Source organism: Oryx dammah, unplaced genomic scaffold, assembly GCF_014754425.2.
Source record: "Oryx dammah isolate SB20612 unplaced genomic scaffold, SCBI_Odam_1.1 HiC_scaffold_9, whole genome shotgun sequence".
NCBI classification, from domain to species: Eukaryota; Metazoa; Chordata; class Mammalia; order Artiodactyla; family Bovidae; genus Oryx; species Oryx dammah.
In genome coordinates, this window is record NW_024070193.1 from 32,899,901 (window position 1) to 32,921,909 (window position 22,009).

Here is a 22,009-nt window from a genome sequence, read left to right on the forward strand (position 1 = left end):
ACACGATTTAAGTGTACCTACCAAGACTGGATGCTCAGCTCACAGGTCTGCACCACTCCTTTTCCACCACTGTGTTGCTCAGATCTGGAAATTCTTTCCCCCCACTGCCCCCGAGCAAGCACCTTCGGCTTGCCTATGACCTTTCAGCCTCCTTGCTTCTCTCCTGAGCAGCTGGGGCTCATCTACCTTTGAAAACACCTGTAGCCACTTAGCTGCCTTTTCAGTGGGGCTCTCTGCAAAATGATCTCCACAGAACTTAGCAAGCCTCTGAATAGAAGTATGGGTATGTGTCGTTTTAAAGAAAATTCTCTTTGAAGGTAGTGAACAACCTTTCAGTGAAAGGTACATGTCCCTGAAAATTAGTGAAATATTTTCAATTAGTATTCAGTTCAGTTCAGTCACTTAGTTGTGTCCGAATCTTTGCAGCCCCATGGACTATAGCACGCCAGGCCTCCCTGTCTGCCGCCAACTCCCAGAGATTACTCAAACTCATGTCCATTGAGTCGGTGATGCCATCCAGCCATCTCATCCTCTGTCATCCCCCTTTCCTCCTGCCTTCAATCTTTCCCAGCATCAGGGTCTTTTCAAATGAGTCAGTTCTTTGCATCTGGTGGCCAAAGTATCGGAGTTTCGGCCTCAGCATCAGTCCTTCCAATGAATATTCAGTATTTATTTCTTTTAGGATGTACTGGTTGGATCTCCTAAATGGAAAACCACTTCAGTATTCTTGCCGTGGGAACCCCATGAACAGTATGAAAAGGCAATTAGTATTACCCTGGAAAATATTCCTAGGACTTACTCTCCCCTGTGCCTTTGCTTTAGACTCAAACCTTGGCCTCGATCTTTCTCTTTTCTCTCTCTCTTTATGATCTTTTCACTACTATATCAATGAATCTCCAGAGCTATGGCAACTAGATTTTTTCCCCCATTCTGCATTCCTTAGCATCTCCTCTTACAGGAGAGAGGAAACCCAAGGAGAGAATGGCTTTCTTTCCTACCGAAAGGGTCTAGTCAGGTGTTGCAAATTAAGACAAAGGTGCTTAATTTCTAAAGGAAGAAAGCTTTTCTTCATGTGCTCTCCCCCCAGAAATATCCCTTGACACTTGCAGTCCTAGCAGAACTTACTGTGTCACTCATGGGCTGTGGTCCTGGCAGATGAAAGTAAACTGCTCTAAGTAAGAACACCAAACTAAGAACGGTCCTCAAAATGGGGCTCTCAGACAGTCTTCCCACGATTTCCTTTTACTCAATACATTCCTTTATGCCAAAGCTCTGTATAAATTCTCAGTTCCTTTTGCTCTTCAGACTAACATCTGGAACCTTCTCTGTAGCCAAACAAGCTGTAGTAGGCCAAAGACACTGGTTTCAACTTAATTACATGAGGAATGAGTATGAGGTCATAACAGGCCTGACTGACTTAAGGCAGAAGCGGTGACATTTTAGTCTGAGATCTAACATCTTTCTGAATAACATCCTCTGAATAGTATTACTGGACTTACTTGTGACAACATTCTGAGCTACCTGCCATTTGGATCTTGTTTTGAGAGAATAAGGATTGCCACTAGCAGAGACTGAGTGCCTGACATGTACCCAGTATTTTGCTATAAGCCCTATACATATTACTTTAGTTCTCACAAATACTTAAGCATGTATTCTACAGTATCTTTCTCATCCTCAAATTACTCTTTAGTCCTTTCCTTTGCTTTATAACTCTCATGGAACCTCCATAAAAGGAGACATTTTGTCCCAAGACCAGTATCTGAAACTATGGCTGAAATAATGAACCACCATTGGAGGTTTAATACTTACTGTTTGTGTATTTTGCAAGTAACCTTTGTAGAATAATTCAGCATTTAAAACCCAGTCATCATAATTATGATTAGACTCTCTTATTGAGTATCCATTAAGCAAACATGATAAAAGCTTACTGTGATTGGATCATGTCCTCTTATTATGACTGTTCTCCAAGGCAGGTCCTTCCTTTCATTGGTGTCTTTTTACAGATAAGCATTGTATCTCAGAAAGTTTAACCTGCCTTCGCAAGATCACACAGTTCTTCAAAGACATGCCTAGGGTTCCAACACAGACCTACTACTGAGAACAAATGTTCTTAACCACGATGTCACACTTCCTTCTTTCCAGTGTGGTCAGCTTTCCCAATAGAGATGATCTATTGCTTTTATTTCAAATACATTTAAAATGCATTTTAGTCTCCTAATTGGCATATCTTAATGTCTCCAGGGGCAGCATGGGAGAAAAAAAAGTAAGCAAGTAAAATATGCAAGGGTGAGACAAAATAGTTCACTCTACTGGTAGGTGCTGAACATCTAAATAGGAGCTGCACACAATGATGAGTGTACTTACTGTGCCACAGTTTATGATCTCAATGAGCATTTCCATATGTGAGTGTGAAACTTACTCTTGCAAGGGCAGCCACTCCTGTCTGAAGGCTTTGGAAAAGCCAAACACCACTGATTGGGTCCTTCACTTCATCAATAGCCAGTCTCCACCAACACTTCACATTAGCACGGGCATTTACATTAGTCTGTCCCATTTGACTGTCTGACGGATGGTAAAGTAATTCTACTAATTTGCTATTCTTATCATTCGTCTCTGTTTTTTTTTCTGAGTTTTCCCAGGTAACATCCAATTATACAGGATTTAATTCTTTTCCTTCCCCATGGTATTACTGATCAAGGTAAAATCATCAGCCTGCAAGATAATTTCAGCAGGCAAAGTAAGACTCAAGAATAAGAATGAATGCTGACAACCAATAGAAACACCCTTTCTTACAAATTTAATTCTGTATTATTCTGGTACAAGTTCAAGAGGTAATTATCACCTATATGTAAACCAAGAAATTAAATTAGGACACAGGGTTCAAATAAAAACACCACCAGAAAACCTAAGCATTCAAATGAATTATAGTCCTATCTGTTTGCATATCTTCTTTCAAAAGTATGGTACCATTTACTAATTACTAAATTTGTAATTGCTGTTCTGGTGATTTTACCTCCAATATTTACTGAAGTGTATCCAAATGATAATGAATATCAGTGCAATTTTCATTTTTAAAAGGGGTAAAATACTTTAGAAAAAAATGAAACCAGTTAAGCTTAATTTTAAATTTAAAAAGAGATGTCATTATAAGAATATGAAACAGCAGGGGTGATTTTAATTAGGAAATAAAACTTGTAATACTCTAATCATTTTTCTTTATTTAATTGAACTATACTCCTAGGTTTTCATTGAAAATGGCAATACTATTGAAAATCAACACAAACCATTTTCATTTAAAAAAAAATCATTTTCATGACAAAAATTAAACATACAGCTTGAAAAATATTTTTAAAACAGACAAATATTTTTATAATTTTTACTAAAAGAATTCTGACACTTGGTCAATTTTAGATTGGATAGCCTTCCATGTAGGAATTAGAGACTATCAAAATTCACAAAATTCACCTAAAAGAAGTCTTCCTAGGTGTTTGGTTTTCCAACTTGAATTATCAATAATAGCAGCAGAACAAATTATACTACAAATTGGCATTAGAGATACCTATTGGGGATCTCTAAATCTAATGGATCTGATTTTCAGAGAGATTAAAAACCTAATCATGCCTCAGACTCAGGGATTGCAGCCAGATTGCCTGGGCTAGAATCCCCTTTTACGGTGTCCCTGCTGGGATGATCTGTGCAGTGTCCTTAATCTGCCTGAACCTTGGTTTCCTCATTTGTAGAAAGGGCTCAGTAACGGTATCTAGGTAAGATGGCTGTGTAGATGAATTGAGAAAAGATAAAGAGCTTACCTCAGAATCTGGCACCTAGAGAGTGAAGACAAGTTAACAGCATCAATATTACATGATGATGAAAAGTTAATCTGATACTAGAATCACTTTACTCTCTCTTCTAGGAACTCCTGGATTCACGTACCTTTCTGCTCAGTAGAATGAGACCAAAGGAGAGCTCTGAACATACATAAGGCCACCTTCAAACACTGTCATTTGTCTTCCAGTGTCATACAGTTACCTACTGATGTGAAGAAGAATGCCAAGAGCATGATTCTAGGCGCTCACATACATCATTTTTGTTTCCTAACTCTCAATAGGTAATGCCAATGACCACCATTTTCTTAAGAGTGGAAACTTCCACCGAGAGTAGTCACTGAAGATTTGACAACCCTGAGAAGGTAATATCACTGGGGCTGGTTTGGATGGTCTCATCTGTTTCTGCACATTCCCCAGTTCTTTGACCTTTATTTGCATGTTCAGGCCCTCAGTCATGTCTAACTCTTTGCAACCCCATGGATGGCCAGGCTCCTCTGTCCACGAGATTCTCCAGGCAAGAATACGGGAGTGGGTTGTCATGCCCTCCTCCAGGGGATCTTCCTGACCCAGGGATCAAACTCATTTTTCCTGCATTGGCAGGTGGATTCTTCACCACTGAGCCACCAGGGAAGCTGAAGTTACACTAATACAACCAGGACAACTAGACTTAAAATCATAGCCACACACACATGCATGCACACACACATGCATTCTCACACCCTGGCACAAGCCCTACACATACTTTTTCCACTGAATTCTCCTGCCTCTAAATATACCTTAGGTTTTCATGTAAGAAAATGATTGAATTATTATTTCATGTCTAATTTTCCTTACATCAATGATAACATTTAAAACTCTTTACTAATTAAAAATCAATCTTTTTCTACTACATGTATTCAAATACTTAGTGTATATTACAGCACAAGGATTGTTTAGAAGCAAGTCTCTAACCCTGACACCAAGGAGAAAATTAATGAAAGAGTTGATAAATTGATACAAATATTAAGAAGATATTTGTCAAAAAAGTGGGAGTAGCTGTATCAACCAAATAAAATCAGAAGAAACTAAATACCATAATTCAGTAAGAGACTTTTCTGCTTCTCTTTTCTCCCATCTCCCCAGAGCTGAAATACCTTTAATAGAGAGGGCATTGTCTCAAACTACTGTCATGAGATTATAAAAAGATAAAAGGTTAAAAGATAGAAAGACAAAAAGTAGACTGAAAAATATAAGAAATGATAGCATCAGAACAACTATTATGATGCCCTCTTATTTCCCCCTTAAAATGTTCTTTTTGACCATAACACAATTAATCACACACAGACATTTGCTTTTTATAAATTTTATTAGAATAATAAAAAATAATACATACAGATAACCATAGGATACACACACAGGAATTTAAGGTAAATGTCATACTTTTCAATATGAAACAAAGTACATATCTCATGGAGATATATTTCTAGAAACACCGTGAAACAAGAGATTAATCATCTTGAAAATGAAAACTATAGGAACATATAGGAATTACTAAGTAATAAAAAGGTACAACTCCATTACATGTCGCATAAAATACAGGTATTGGAGAAAGTGTTTCCCCACTTTTTGACCTAAAATAACAATGGTCATATGAAATCTACTTGTTCAGAATTTTTCTAGATATGTACAGTATATACAGACCTTCCAGAGAAAAGTTATAAATGTTTTTCTTCTTTGTGTATAATGATGTTATCTTAAAAGGAATCTCTAAATGTAAAGTAATGCTTTATGGTGATATCAGAATTTTGCTAATATGTATTCTCTTTTGATATCTGTTGGTTTCAAATTCAGGTATCTTTGCAAAGAACTAGTTCCTGCAAACTATGAAATTGTTGGAAAGAGGTAAAAAATTGATTTTGCAATGTTTAACACTCAATCTGCTGATTTTCTTGTATTTTCAACATACTGCTATGAGGTCATGTCTTTGACAATCCTTTGAACACAATGCATTGAGAGATGGAGTCATACATATCAAAGTCAGCAGCATGGCCATGGTTCTATTACAAATTTAGCTCAGGAGCTAAAAATCCTGCCAGACTCACTCAGATAGACTGTTGGACTTCATTACAAAACCATCTCCACCATCCAAAAAAGAGTCTCGTAATGGAATCAAAAATTGGAAATGAAGGATCATGTGAATTTTGTATAATATATGGGTTAAGATTCAGGTCATTTCTTATTTCCTCCACCAGGTTTTAATAAAACCTGAAAGCTTATTCATAGGTGTGAAGGAAACGATTCCTTTTAATTTTATTTTACTTTTTAAAACTTTTGAGAAAAGGATAGAATGTGATCATGTCGATATAATATCACGGAATGAAAGAGAAAGCATTACCTACAATGAAAACATTTTTTAAAGTGCAAACTTTCAAAGTATGACAAGTTCTCATGACTTTAATATTATTAAATAAACTCACACTAATATTTTGTACAGGCTTAGTGCATTAGGGGTAACAAAGCACTTCCAGATTTCCTTCTTTATCTTTTAGTAAGTAATCCACGGGGCAGAGGCAAATAAGATGGGTATTATTATCTCCACATTTTATGGATGAGTAATTGAGAAGTAGAGTGAGAAAAGTGATTTGTAAACAATCTCACAAACACTCACTAGTATACCTGAACAAAACAGCGCACTTCCAAATTCTAGCAGAGTGTCTCTAACAACATTCTTTTGAATCACATGCACCCTTTTCCAAACAGGGTAATTTTTAAAATGTAACTTTTCATCCTTGAGTATTTCAAGTGAGCGTTTCAAAATAATATTAATTATATCTTCCAAATAGTGCTATTACAATGGGAAGAAAGCATTTGGATTACATGAGTTTTTCTCTATTAATTAAAAAGAAAACCACTACAGCCAATGTATGTGTCTGCGTGTGTACACATGATGGCATGGGAGTCTTCATCCACAGGCAGTGCCTCAAATCATAGCTTAAGAATGTCTCTATCAAAAATCGGATGTATGTAATATGTAAATTCCTTTGGTTTATCAAGTAAATATTAAGGCATTTCAGATTCCCCTAAAGGGATTTACTGGTTTTTTCTATTATATTCATATTTTACCTATGTAGAAATTTAAAAATACAGTTGAAAAAAAAACACATGCATCATCATTGTATTTCATGAAAGCACTTCTTTTGTAACCAATTCAGTTTCCAATAAATACTTAAAAAGTGACTATCAACACAAGGTGTTTACAATAAATAACATTATTACAGAGACATAACTTGACACAGGGTAGACAGTGGAGATGGCTGACGTACAACCTCTTGCATCCATATCTGTCAAAGATGATAAACAGCTCATTAATGAGAACCGCACCAATTTAAGCAACCAGGACAAAAGCAAAGTCTTTCCAATCATAATCAAATCATATCAGGGACCTAATTTACTACCACAAGTTAACATTAGCTTTCATTTAATTTATCATTGTAGCCGATATTATTTGCCATGGGTATCTATAAACACCCTGACGTACTTAAGTTTTCTTAAATGATTCTGGGTTTTGTTTATCTAGTATTATTTAACTTTAATTGAAAGTAGAAAAGCAACTTAATCATTTTGAAAACAACTATACTCCATTACAGACAATTTTGAGCTAATTCAATGGTTTAATTAAAGCATCATCAGAGAAGGGTTCTGAAAAATCTGTGTTTATTTCTCTTTTGTGCATCTCTGCATAAATTGTTATGTATAATATAAAACAACATCTTAAAAAAGCAATCAGTAACAAGCTCCATTTTCCTAGAGATGGCTTTGTCTGCACTCTAGACCGGTAACCTATGCGTGCTCAGCAAGACGGCAGATGTCAGAGGAAAAGGCTATTCTTGAGTTGGCAGCCCTCAAATGATAAAATCACGTCTGTTCCTGCAAACACACAGAACCTATTCCTGTTGACAGTTCCTTTTTGGCCATGCTGTGCACCAGATCTTAGTTGAGGGCACATGGGACCTTCAGTCTTTGTTGCAGCACTTGGGTTCCTTAGTTGCGGCATGCAGGATCTATAGTTGTGGCATGTGAACTCTTAGCTGCAGCATGCTAACCACCAGGGAAGTCCCCATGCTGGATCTTTTAGCTGTAGCATGCAGAATCTTTTCCATTTCGGCATGTGGCAGCTTTAGTTGCAGTATGCAGAATTTTTCAGTGGCACCATGCAGGGTCTTTTAGTTACAGCATGTGGTATTTTTAGTTGCGGCATGCAAACTCCCAGTTGCAGCATGCAAACCACCAAGGACATCCCCATGTGGGATTTTTAGCTGTGGCATGCAAGCTCTTAGTTGTGGCATGTGGGATCTAGTTTCCTGACTAGGGATCGAACCCCAGGCCCCCGGCATTGGGAGTGTGGTGTCTTAGCCACTTGACTACCACAAAAGTACCTGGCCATATTGTAATTTTACCTCTGAACTTTGAGCTATCATAGGAATAGGACAGAATATCTTAATCTTAATTTTAAAGCTTAAATACTAACACTAATATTACCAATAAAAGCTTAAATTAATTTCTGGTTTTGCTCTACTGAAGTGCATATACTTCTAAAAATGTCTGTAGTCCTAAATGGTTTCTATGGATTTTTATGTTGCAGAATTCAGTTCTGAAATAAACATTTCCCATTTTCTTCACATGGTTACTTGTTTGTTTTTGGTCTAAGTATTGCAGTTTTTATGCTTTCATGAAAAGATAAAATTCCTCCAAATTTCTACATCTCCCTTTCTCTATATTTGCTAAAGATGTCCCATTTTGTTTTACAAGATTACAGATAAGGGTTTTAATTTTGAATGTCCAAGACTATAGATTAGGTAGAGTTCAGTGAAAGGAAATAAAGTAATTTAGGTTACTAAGGACCAGAGAATAAAGTATGAAGACAGGATGGCTTCTGCGGTACTTAAATGAGGCCCCGAAACTCCACACTTGAGATTTAAAGAAAAGATAAAATGCGTTCTACCGCTGTCACTGATAAAATATGTATGAAAAGTCTGTTTCCCTCAACTCTGAAAGTGTAACTTTATATTGTAATAAAGTAGGCTTCATGTGGATTTTGAAAGGAAAAGTAAGTATGAACTTCCTTTGAAATCAGAAACCAAGAATTTGTTTAAAAACTGTCTTTCAGTTTGGCCAAAAGTAGGTTATGACCTTAAACATGTTAAAATTTCTGCTTGGTAAAGAATTGATAAGACATATCTGTAATTTCTAGGAGGCAAACAACTGGAATATTAAAGATCTTAAAATTGTTTTGTGGGTTCAACATTGCCCCTGAGAAAAAGAATTCTATTTTTATGGAACTCCAAAGGCAAATTTATGCAAAGCTCAGAACACAAAAGTTAAATGAATAACATTTGCTAAACATTTCTCCAGAGAAGGCAATGGCACCCCACTGCAGCACTCTTGCCTGGAAAATCCCATGGACAGAGGAGCCTGGTGGGCCTCAGTCCATGGGGTCGCTAAGAGTCGGACACGACTGAGCAACTTCACTTTCACTTTTCACTTTCATGCATTGGAGAAGGAAATGGCAACCCACTCCAGTGTTCTTGCCTGGAGAATCCCAGGGACGGGGGAGCCTCATGGGCTGCCGTCTATGGGGTAGCACAGAGTCGGACATGACTGAAGCGACTTAGCAGCAGCAGTAGCAAACATTTCTCAAGGTTTTTTTTTTTTTTTTTTTCTTGTCTTTCGGCTCTTATCATTCTCCTTACTTAGCAGCACTCTTGAGGAATTCCTCCTTCCCTCACTTCTCATATTCTAAAACCTTCTCAGCATTCAGACGAAAGACATAGTAGAAAAAAAAAAAAAGATGGGGTGGGGTGCGCACAAACAGACTCTCTCTTGCAGGCTCATAACTGATGCTGGGAATTGAGACACTGACTTCGACCAACTTACTGGTTATTCTTGGAATCCTGATCTGTTCGCTACTGGTCCCATCCCCGCCGTCCGTTGTGGCCTTAACTTCAATAATGTAGTCTTCTTTAATGGGCAGCAAAAGTTCAGCTGAAGTTTTATTTGTGTTCAGCACTTGCACATTATTTTGACTGCTAGTCCTATAGAAAACCTAAAATGCATGAACATATATATATATTTTTAACTGCCTGCTTTTATTTTTTCATCAAAATTATTCCCCTGACGTTACTTCATTTTTATCAGTTGTTTTTCTATACCCACTACAGTATCTGCTGCATTCACAGATCTATCATAGATCTTAGATGAGGGGTCAGCATATGGTAGAATCATCAAATCCTCAAAATCAGTGAGGTGGGGAGACTGAACTTCTTCCATGAAACATTCAGCTGGTTGGGTATTTGTAAGGATTCAGAGACTGGGCAAGGACCTACTGTATTGAGCCTGAACACGAGACCAAGGAATCAGAGCCAAAACTATGGATTCATTTTAAGTAGTATATGGATGAGTATCAGAAACAGGAAACAACAAACTCTTTACCAACATTTGGCCTAAAATCCCCATATGAGCACAATTATTTCACTTAAATTTATATTTAAGAAATCAGGCATTTAGGAAAAATATTCTTTTCACATATAGCTTGATATCTGTATGTCAAAAGTAGTTTATAAAGACCACACCATCAACATTTAGAAAAAAAAAAAAACTATTCAAATCTAGCTTCCTTTGAAAAGTACTACCAGAAGTGGGAAAAGAAAGCATTGCAAATTATACCACTTACTTTATATCCTGTTACTTCTGATTCATTCTCCATGGCTTTCACTTGTTCCCAATTAAGCAACACTTTTGTGTCTGTAGCATTCCAAACAACATTTCCTGGTGGCTGACTGGGAGCTTGAAATGCAGAATGAGAAAAGCAAAATAGATTTGAGCATGGAGTGATATTTTACATACAACACATAGATAAAGGAGGCGGCAGAAGTAAGGCAGAATCTCTTTGGTAACTCATAGAGCATAGGCAGAATCAGAAAAAATAACAGAATAGCTAAATTTCCTTTTACAAAGTCATTTCCAGAACACTGTGAGACAATTCATTTTAGCATATTCATGATACACTTTAGGGCATTTCTTCCCTGGTGGCTCAGCAGTAAAAAATCCATCTGCAATGCAGGAGACATGGGTTTGATTCCTGGGTTGGGAAGATCCCCTGGAGAAGGAAATGGCAACCCACTCCTGGAGAACCCCATGGACAGAAGAGCCTGGTGGGCTATAGTCCATGGGGTCGCAAAAAGTCGGAGACAACTTAGCAACTAAACCACCATCAGCACAGTGATCTCCTGGAAAACTTGTTGATACTGGAGATAAAGAAATTCTTTATCCACCACTAGAGGGTTGCCTGTTGATGGGCCAGGAAAGGCAGGCACTGTGTCCTGTTTCATACATCCAGAGGCAGAGAGAAACTGCCAACTGAGCAGATTAAAGCTGTAGGAAATGAAGTGCAGATGATTTTTAAGCCAGCCATGTATGATGAGATGAGCAAAATGGGAGGCAATCAAAAATAAAGATTACTTAGATTTCTTCCCATGAAGTAATAGCTACACACATGAAAAATGGAAGCAAACAGTCTATATTTTAGTCTTCGTTTTCCAAGTTTAAATCAATTTTTGAGAAAAATAAGGCAAAACACTAAAACGTTAATGAGAATTCCATTACATAATTAATGAAACTCTCTGAGGTTTAAAAACGTGGATTCATAATTTAGTTTCCTCTCATGAACACTAGCGGAGAAGGCAATGGCGCCCCACTCCAGTACTCCTGCCTGGAAATTGCAGGGATGGAGGAGCCTGGTAGGCTGCAGTCCATGGGGTCGCTACGAGTCAGACACAACTGAGCGACGTCACTTTCACTTGTCACTTTCATGCATTGGAGAAGAAAATGGCAACCTACTCCGGTGTTCTTGCCTGGAGAATCCCAGGGACGGGGGAGCCTGGTGGGCAGCTGTCTATGGGGTCGCACAGAGTCGGACACGACTGAAGCGACTTAGCGGCAGCAGTATGAACGCTAGATGCAGGGGGAGGGTTGTTTGGTAGCATTTGTCAAGAGCAACAAAGGGCACTGAAAAGTCAGTATCTTAATCACAAAACAGCAAACATAATATTATCCATTTGGCAACAACATCATGATTGCCCAAAACGGTGCTGAAATGCATTGTACTTATAGATTTAGCCACAAAATTTAACTTGGTTAACTGAATTTGTTATGGGAAAATGATATAAAAGATTAGCTATGCTGAGACATTTCTAGATATCGCTGACTCATGCCATGAGGGAGAGGTGGCTGGATTTACACACGGGAAGCGTGCACAGATACACTGAGGCGACTAATGATGCTAAACAAGATGATTCCCTGCAGATTCTCTGGTTTACTGTCTGTTCTTTTATACTATTCCACATTGCGTTTAAAATTTGTGATCTGGTATTCACAAGGAGTTTAGGTCAGCTCAGAGCATTCAAGCTGCAAAGCTTATATAACAAAACATATATAACGGCAGTTGCCTAGAGTTCCTAATGACTATGTTCTGGGGGCTCCATCCAAATATTATGAATGCACTGTTGTGAGAACAGTTACCAAAGTCTGTGATTCCCCATGGCCTAGCAGCACCAGAAAAGGACAGGCTCCATTTGATGCAGTTCAGACAATATACTTCAGCATGATGATTCCTGTCAAGAGATATGTGCTTGCAGATTATAGAAAACTTGAGTGATTTTGGTGGAATTTATTTTGGAGTGATTTATTCCAACACTAGTCTTGCAGAAGAAGTGACTTCATGTTTAGCATTCAGTCTTATTTTGTATGAGTCCCAGAATATCAACAGACGAGCTGAATGAGTGCATCCTAAACTCAATACTTTTTGAATGGACAAAAAGAAAAAAAAAAAATAGGAAATGGGAAAGAAGGGGGAATAAAAACTTTGTGCTGGGTCTGATTACTCATTTTCCATATTGGTGTTTCTAACCATCAGATAGTCATGTTCCATTTCCATCATTTTTCCTGTTTTTTTAAAAATGAACTTGATTGAACAAAAAAACACATAAACATTGACTTTCAGTTCAGTTTAGTTCAGTTGCTCAGTCGTTTCCCACTCTTTGCAACCCCATGGACTGCAGCACGCCAGACCTCCCTGTCCATTACCAACTCCTGGAGTTCACTCGAATTCATGCCCATTGAATCGGTATGCCATCCAACCATCTCATCCTCTGTTGTCCCCGTCTCCTCCTGCCCTCAATCTTTCCCAGCATCAGGGTCTTTTCCAATGAGTCAGTTCTTCGCATCAGGTGGCCAAAGTATTAGAGTTTCTGCTTCAGCATCAGTCTTTCCAATGAATATTCAGGACTTATTTCCTTTAGGATGGACTGGTTGGATCTCCTTGCAGTCCAAGGGACTCTCAAGAGTCTTCTCCAACACCACAGTTCAAAAGCATCAATTCTTTGGCGCTCAGCTTTCTTTATAGTCCAACTCTCACATCAATACATGACTAATAGAAAAACCATAGCCTTGACTAGATGGACCTTTGTTGGCACTGTAATGTCTCTGCTTTTTAATATGCCATCTAGGTTGGTCACAACTTTTCTTCTAAGGAGTAAGCGTCTTTTAATTTCATGGCTGCAGTCACCATCTGCAGTGATTCTGGAGCCCCCCAAAATAAAGTCTGACACTGTTTCCACTGTTTCCCCATCTATTTGCCATGAAGTGATGGGACTGGATGACATGATCTTAGTTTTCTGAATGTTGAGCTTTAAGCTGACTTTTTCACTCTCTTCTTTCACTTTCATCAAGAGGCTTTTTAGTTCCTCTTCACTTTCTGCCATAAGGGTGGTGTCATCTGCATATCTGAGGTTATTGATATTTCTCCCGGCAATCTTGATTCCAGCTTGTGCTTCATCCAGCCCAGCGATTCTCATGATGTAGTCTGCATATAAATTAAATAAGCAGGGTGACAATATACAGCCTTGACGTACTCCTTTTCCTATTTGGAACCAATCTCATGTTCCATGTCCAGTTCTAACTGTTGCTTCCTGACCTGCATACAGATTTCTCAAGAGGCAGGTCAGGTGGTCTGGTATTCGCCTCTCTTTCAGAATTTTCCACAGTTTGTGGTGATCCACACAGTTTAGCCTTTTCCTAAACACTAATAGTCACATAATCATGAGCTTGTTATGCTAGTTATATTCCTATGGTAGTCTATTTAATAAATGAAGCATTATTAAATTTTAAAAAATATTTATAAGCTATTTTAAAATCATCATCACTACTGGTAAGAATAACATCTGGAAAATCCTTGATGAGGCAAACTTTCTCTTCACATTTAAAATTCTATTACTGTTAGCAACTAACATTTATTAAAACCTAAAATATGTTAGGAATGGTAGAATATACTTTTTTATAATTTACTCAATTCTCATTATACTGAATTATAATAATGCCCATTTTCTATACATGGGTAACTTGGACCCAGAGAGTTTATAAAAACAGATTCTACATTCATGTTGATAGCAGCATCATCCCCAGTAGACAAAAGGTTCAGCAACCTAAGTGTCCATCATTAGATGAATCAGTAATCAAAATGAGGCTTATCCATATAGTGGAATACTATTTAGAACTAAATAGGAAGGAAATCCTGACACATGTTAGAATCTGGATGAGCTTTGAGGAAATTATGAAACAAACCAGTCACAAAAAGACAAATTTTGTATGTGAATCCACATATACAAGGTAGCTGGAGTATTTAATCCATTAAGGCATAATGTAGAATTGCAGTTGCCAGGGGTGAAGGAGAGGAGAATAGGATATGTTTAATAGGTACAGATTTTCTCTTTCATAAGGTGAAAAGAGTTCTGGAGATCAGCTACACAACAACCAGGCCTAACACTAAGGAACTATACATTTAAAAACAAGTAAGATGGAAATTTTATGTCATGTGTATTTTTATTACAAAAATTAAAAGCAAAGAACTTGCTAAGATGCACAACTGATAAGAGATATCATGTGGGCTCAAACAAGCTCTCATTAATTCCAAAGTCTATGCTTCCCGTATTACATTGTGCTAACTATCTGTGACTTCAACTCTTGAAAGAGTTGACAAATGATTTGTCCATATGTCCATAGTTTTTATTCACTAATCCAGTATCTTGTCAAAGGTAGATGTCAACTTAAGATTTTATATGTAACTGACTGCCATTTTAAGGCAAGAAGTACAACACAAGGATTAAGAAAAAACTTTTGTAGTGTTATTGGAAAATAAGTTTGATCTATTCCCCACGTGTCCCTAAGGAATGGTTCATGCAATGATAAAGTAAGATAATGAATTGGGTAAAGAATCAGGAAAAAAATATCAGTTACAATTCACCACGGTGTCAGCAGGACAACATATGGCTGGACACTGTTCTCAAATATGACATAACAGGATTTAGAATGAATTTTCTAGCTCCATGATTTTGATAGTCTTCCAAGACACTACCCAATAAATGCTATAAATTTCACAAAGACCAAACTGGGACATTAATGCTGACCATCAGCTTGAGAGCTTGAATATAGCTGATCATACTGAGGCTAAGAAGACAAGAAACAGAAAGAAAAAATAAGAAAAAAAACAGAGAAACAATTGGTGTGTTAATTAAATACTTAAATGATTTGTTAACATAGTTCTAAGTATTAAGGGAAAAAGCAGATAAGGAGATGCCAGCATCTCAAGTGGATTTTGAAAGATGATATGAGTTTCACATGTAGGGGTTGGGCTGGGCGTGGCAGGGGTTATCCGAGGCAAAGGAATGACACAGGCCAGGGGCAGAGGCCAAGAACTAACATGGTACCATGGGGAGCTCAGTCCTGACAGTACAGGTAAGGATGAGGGGAAGGGATCAGAGCAAAGGCAGCTGGAGAGGCAGGTAGGAACCATATTCTAAAGGGTCTAGAAGGTCAAAGGAACTAGAAAAGGAACACTGTTTTGTAGGCAATTGGCAGAAGACTGAAGAAGGATCAGATCTGTGGAGCCAATAGGTGTGTGCCTTCCTAGATCTTCCGCGGGGCAGAGGAAGGGAGAAGGAGGAAAACCTTGGTGGAAGCTCCGTAGGGGATACACTGTAGCACTTTGTGTAAAACGCAATAAAGATCCAGAGGCAAGTGATGGTAGTGGAGTTGGAGGGATGGGGCAGAACTGGAATCTGTGAATAGGTCATGAGGATGGCGGTCATATGAGTGAGGGTATAAGAAGGAAGGCATGGTAGACCGGATGAATGACACAGGCCTTGCAGAAAAGGTTTCTATCTGGAAATCCCTTTCAGTCGTTACATACTCAATAAGCACTTGCTTTGTGTCAGAGATTCCCCTAAGTACAGTGAGCACAGAGGTAAAGATATTGTCTGACTTCTAACCACAGACCATGTTAATGGTTCCCAGAGATCAGTACTTGTACCACTAAGATGATTTACGTGGATAACATTTTAATTGCAAATATTTGCCTATATTCACATTAGGGAAAAATAAAAACCTACTACATCCAACTCTTAGTTGGATGCAATTATTCATAAAGATGATTCCTTTTGATGAGGCTGAAATTGGCACATCAGTGGTAATCTACTTTAAATACAACACATAGATTAAACTATGATCTAAATAATGACACAGAACAAAGGGCATTATACAAACAAATAACTCAGATGTTTTCGGTTGCACACAGATGTCTGATAAACACCCCAAAACACACAGTCATAATTCAAATTAACTCTGACCTAAGGATATATTTACTACAAATAATTCATCTCAAATTGAGCAATCAAGAACAGAATATCACTCTACTAATAACAATCATTAACACTCTGATTGGCTCATTGCAAAACTTATTTTCATGGACATATTTCTGGCAAATGATTGTTTCTTTTTGCTATTCACTGTAGTTTTAACTGTTAAACTTTTCTCTGTTTAAATAACTGATTTGCTTTCATTTTTATAGAAAAAAAATTTAGGACTACCATCTTGTAATGGAGAGAATATTAATCATGTTCTGTTAATAACGATACAAAACCTTTTAAAATAAATATATTTGAGTATTAAATTAAATATATTAGGGAAATAATAATCAGGTTGTTTGAGTATGTGACTAAAATCTTGCAAGAATCATTCAATGACTGGAGATTGTAAAACATTAAGCAAATTATGAACAAAGTTTGATTATTGTATGATCCAAACTTCCCTTTAGTATCTTCATCCCTGCTTTCGACTTCCACCCTTAGTAATTTTTAGTTACCTTGTATTAGGGGATTCTCTGATGGTTCAGTGGTAAAGAATCTGCCTATAATGCAGGAGACATCAGTTTGATCCCTGAGTCCAATCCCTGGGTCAGGAAGTTCCCCTGGAAGAAGGCATGGCAACCTACTCCAGTATTTTTGCCTGGAGAATCCCATGGCCAGAGGAGTCTGGCAGGCTACAGTCTAGAGGGTGGCAAAGAGTTGGGCAAGACTGAAGTGACTGAGCAGGTATGTACCTTGTATTAAGCTTTAACTGCTCTTCTTTTCTAGCTTACTAAGGTCAAACTTCAAATATTAACCCTTTCTTTCCACAAACTATCAAAACTACCTTTAAGTGAAAGTGTTAGTCACTCAGTCATGCCCAACTCCTTGGGACTCCATGGACTGTAGCCTGCCAGGCTCCTCTGTTCATGGAATTCTCCCAGCAATAATACTGGAGTGGGTTGCCACGCCTCCTCCAGGGGATCTTCCTGACTCAGGTATCGAAATCGGGTCTCCTGCTTTGCAGGCAGATTCTTTACCAGTGAGCCACCTGGTAAAGGTTAGGAAGTCCTAACACTACGCCCTCTCTGAGACATGAGCTCAGAACCTTCAGGTTATGAGATTGATGTGTTGCCATTTCGCTAAGAATTTACCTTTGTGCACGAACAAACAGCAAGCCTGAAACATCACAGACAAGATCTACCTAATACACTTCAGACTTACTAGATGCCCTGTGGCCATTCACAAGTGATCTGTACTGAGTTTACTCCCTTGACCTGATGGAAGCCACAGTGTCTCAACTGCAAAAGAAGGAAAATGGCTGGCAGAGCTATTGCTGAATTTAAAAACACAAGACAGTGAAACATCTGAAACTATAAAGCTTCAAATCAGACACTGCCACCTGAAAGTTCCCAAAAGCCAGATCCAGCTAACAAATATTTTTTGTCTAATCCAAATACTGTATTTTAATTTTGGGTGGGTGCCAACATTTAAATTTGGGAAGTTTCATTTAAGTTCTACACTTCTGGTTTCTTTTGCAAAACCAGACAATGAGAAACACTGGTCCTACAGTGATGGATAGAAAGGATGGGATGAAGGAAGAAGAGATTGCCCCACTAACCCACCATTGCTTATTTAAACCTGCCTGTCCATTGAAGGCATTTGAGGTTATCATTCTTCTTTCTAAATCAAGAGTCATTTGGGGTAATTTTTATATGTCTTGGGGATATTTAATTGACATATTTATATAAGTAATCCATCTGGATGGAATAAATTAACTTGTTATATCTATAAAGGCGTGAGGTTGAAGATGCTGAAGGACAGGATATGAAGGACAAAGGCACAGACAGTATAGGCAGATGAAAGAGCAACTCAGGGATCCCTAGGTATCTCTTGATACCTGCAATTTATTCTTAGCTCCTCCAGAAACATTTGTAATGATCTTTATTATTGGCTGGTAGGATTGATTAAGTAAGTAAGGAAGGAAAGTCACTCAGTCGTGTCCGACTCTTTGTGACCCCGTGGACTGCAGCCCACCAGGCTCCTCAGTCCATGGGATTCTCTAGGCAAGAATACTGGAGTGGGTTGCCATTTCCTTCTCCAGGGGATCTTCCCGACCCAGGGATCGAACCTGGGTCTCCCACATTGGAGGCAGACGCTTTAACCTCTGAGCCACCAGGGTAGGATTGATTATCAGTGTCTAAAAATGTTTTTGGGTAGACTGTATTATTATTTAAAGTCTCTGCAAATCCTCTGTTCTTCACCCTCTGTGAGAAGATCAAGCTCCCCTGCCTCTCTCTCACTGACCAGCAGCTTGGCTACAGTACTTGTGGTCTCCTGCCCTTAGGAAGACATGCATCCCCTTCTCACTGGCATCTCACAGACATCAGGCTTTGTCATATGGCTTTCTTCAGGCAGGGGAAGGAAAGCAAATGTGAAATGACCCCTTTAGGAGGCACTGAAGAGCATGGCCCATCATTTCCCCTCTGCTGAGAGACCAGCATGACTTGGAGAGCAGCTGCTCCTCCAGTCTGGGTCCTGTAATGAAGACAGAATAGACTGGATCTGAGCTACACCAGTGATGGATATGTAGTATGAATGAGAAAGAAACTCTTATAAGTTTAAAGTGTCTGAGGTGTGGGAATTTTCGATACTTGAGCTACGCTAGCCCAGTCTGACAGAGCTATGAAGCAGTAGCCTAAGCAGCTCTGGCTTCCCTTGGTGCAGAGGGTAAAGCATCTGCCCACAATGTGGGAGACCTGGGTTCAATCCCCTGGTTGGCAAGATCCATCTTCCTGGAGAAGGAAACGGAAACCCACTTCAGTACTCTTGCCTGGAAAATGCCGAGGATTTTGCATGCTCCAGGAGGGCCTGGTAGGCTACAGTCCAAGGGATCATAAAGAGTATTACATGACTGAGCAATTTTTCTTCGTTTTTTGGGCTTCCCTGATTTTTTTTTTTTCATTTTTTGGGCTCAGTAGGTCAAGAAACCGCCTGCAGTGCAGGAGACCCTGGTTCGATTTCTGGATCGGGATGATTTATTAGAGAACGGATAGGCTACCCACTCCAGTATTCTTGGACTTCCCTTGTGGCTCAACTGGTAAAGACTCCGCCTGCAATGTGGGAAACCTGGGTTTGATCCCTAGGTTGGGAAGATCCCCTGGAGAAGGGAAAGGCTACCCAGTCCAGTATTCTGGCCTGGAGAATTCCATGGACTATACAGTCCATGGGGCTATGATTATATGGGTTATAACTCTCATGATTATACAGTGGAAATGACAAATAGATTCAAGGGATTAGATCTGACAGACAAGAGTGCCTGAAGAACTACAGAAGGAGGTTCGTGATACTGTACAGGAGGCAGGGATCAAGACCATCCCCAAGAAGAAATGCAAAAAAGCAAAACGGTTGCCTGAGGAGGCCTTACATAGCTGAGAAAAGAAGAGAAGCGAAAGGCAACGGAGAAAAGGAAAGATATACCCAGTTGAACGCAGAGTTCCAAAGAATAGCAAGGAGAGATAAGAAAGCCTTCCTCAGTGATCAATGCAAAGAAATAGAGGAAAACAATAGAATGGAAAGACTAGAGATCTCTTCAAGAAAATTAGAGATACCAAGGGAACATTTCATGGAAAGATGGGCACAATAAAAAGACAGAAGTGGTATGGACCTAACAGAAGCAAAAGATACTAAGAAGAGGTGGCAAGAATACACAGAAGAACTGTATAAAAAAGATCTTCATGACCCAGATAATCACAATGGTGTGATCACTCACCTAGAGCCAGACTTCCTAATGAGAAGTCAAGGGGGCCTTAGGAAGCATCACTACGAACAAAGCGAGTGGATGTGGTGGAATTCATTGAGCTATTTCAAATCCTAAAAGATGATGCTGTCAAAGTGCTTCATGCAATATACCAGTAAATCTGGAAAATTCAGCAGTGGCCACAGGACTGGAGAAGGTCAGTTTTCATTCCAATCCCAAAGAAGGGCAATGCCAAAGAATGCTCAAACTACAATGGCACTCACCAGCACACTAGCTGGTAAAGTCAAAATTCTCCAAGCCAGGCTTCAGCAGTATGTGAACCGTGAACTTCCCGATGTTCAAGCTGGGTTTAGAAAAGGCAGAGGAACCAGAGGTCAAATTGCCAACATCCATTGCATCATGGAAAAAGCAAGAGAGTTTCAGAAAAACTTCTACTTATGCTTTCTTGACTATGCTAATGCCTTTGACTGTGTGGACCACAACAAACTGTGGAAAACCCTGAAAGAGATAGGAATACCAGACCACCTGACCTGCCTCCTGAGAAATCCGTATGCAGGTCAAGAAGCAACATTTAGAACTAGACATGGAACAACAGGCTAGTTCCAAATTTGAAAGGAGTATGTCAAGGATGTTTATTGTCACCCTGCTTATTTAAGTTATATGCAGAATACATCATGCAAGATGCCGGGCTGGTTGAAGCACAAGCTGCAATCAGAATTGCCAGGAGAAATATCAGTAACCTCAGAGACACAGATGACACCACCCTTATGGCAGAAAGCAAAGAAGATCTAAAGAGCGTCTTGATGAAAGTTAAAGAGGAGAGTGAAGAATTTGGCTTATAACTCAACATTTAGAAAACTAAGATCATGGCATCTGGTTCAATTACTTCATGGCAAATAGATGGGGAAACAATTGAAACAGTGACAGATTTTATTTTGGAGGGCTCCAAAATCACTGAAGATTGTGACTTTAGCCATGAAATTAAAAGATGCTTGTGCCTTGGAAGAAAATCTATCACCAACCTAGACAGCATATTAAGAAGCAGAGATGTTATTTTGCCGACAAAAGTCTGTCTAGTCAAAGCTATGGTTTTTCCAGTAGTGATGTATGGATGTGAGAGTTGGACTATAAAGAAAGCTGAGCACGGAAGAATGGATGCTTTTGAACTGTGGTGTTGGAGAAGATTCTTGAGAGTCCCATGGACTGCAAGGATATCCAACGAGTCAATCCTAAAGGAAATAAGTCCTGAATATTCATTGAAAGGACTGATGCTGAAGCTGAAATTCCAATACTTTGGCCACCTGATGTGAAGACCTGACTCATTTGAAAAGACCCTGATGCTGGGAAAGATTGGAGGTGGGAGGAAAAGGGGATGACAGAGGATGAGATGGTTGGATGACATCACTGACTCAATGGGCAGGAGTTTGAGTCAACTCCGGGATTTGGTGATGGACAGGGAGGTCTGGCGTGCTGCAGTCCATGGGGTCACTAAGAGTCGACACGACTGAGCGACTGAACTGAACTGAAGCAGCTCTCATGAGACACAGTGCATGTTTGTACCTGCATGGAGTTAGGTATTGAAGTGAAAATGGGCAGGAGAGAGCTGATGGCATCTCTCTTAGGAATTCCAGTTTTATTTTTCAGTTCCATCTGGTTAGAAACGCAACCCAGAAGGCTGGCTGAGTTCCCTACTTTATTAGAACTAAGTT

General features: G+C 39.0%; 1 protein-coding gene across 1 annotated transcript in view; it reads right to left on the reverse strand.

Annotated features, from left to right (window-relative positions):
- Positions 1-5,153: 5,153 nt before the first annotated feature.
- The window catches only part of CNTN3 (contactin 3), a 284,442-nt gene continuing 267,586 nt past the window's right edge, over positions 5,154-22,009 (reverse strand). Inside the window, exons 20-22 of the mRNA XM_040246384.1 lie at positions 10,537-10,649; positions 9,741-9,909; positions 5,154-7,147 (exon numbers count right to left, since the gene is read on the reverse strand). Coding sequence (XP_040102318.1) covers positions 7,047-7,147; positions 9,741-9,909; positions 10,537-10,649 — 383 coding nt within the window. The 3' untranslated portion in view covers positions 5,154-7,046. The remainder of the gene's footprint in view (positions 7,148-9,740; positions 9,910-10,536; positions 10,650-22,009) is intronic.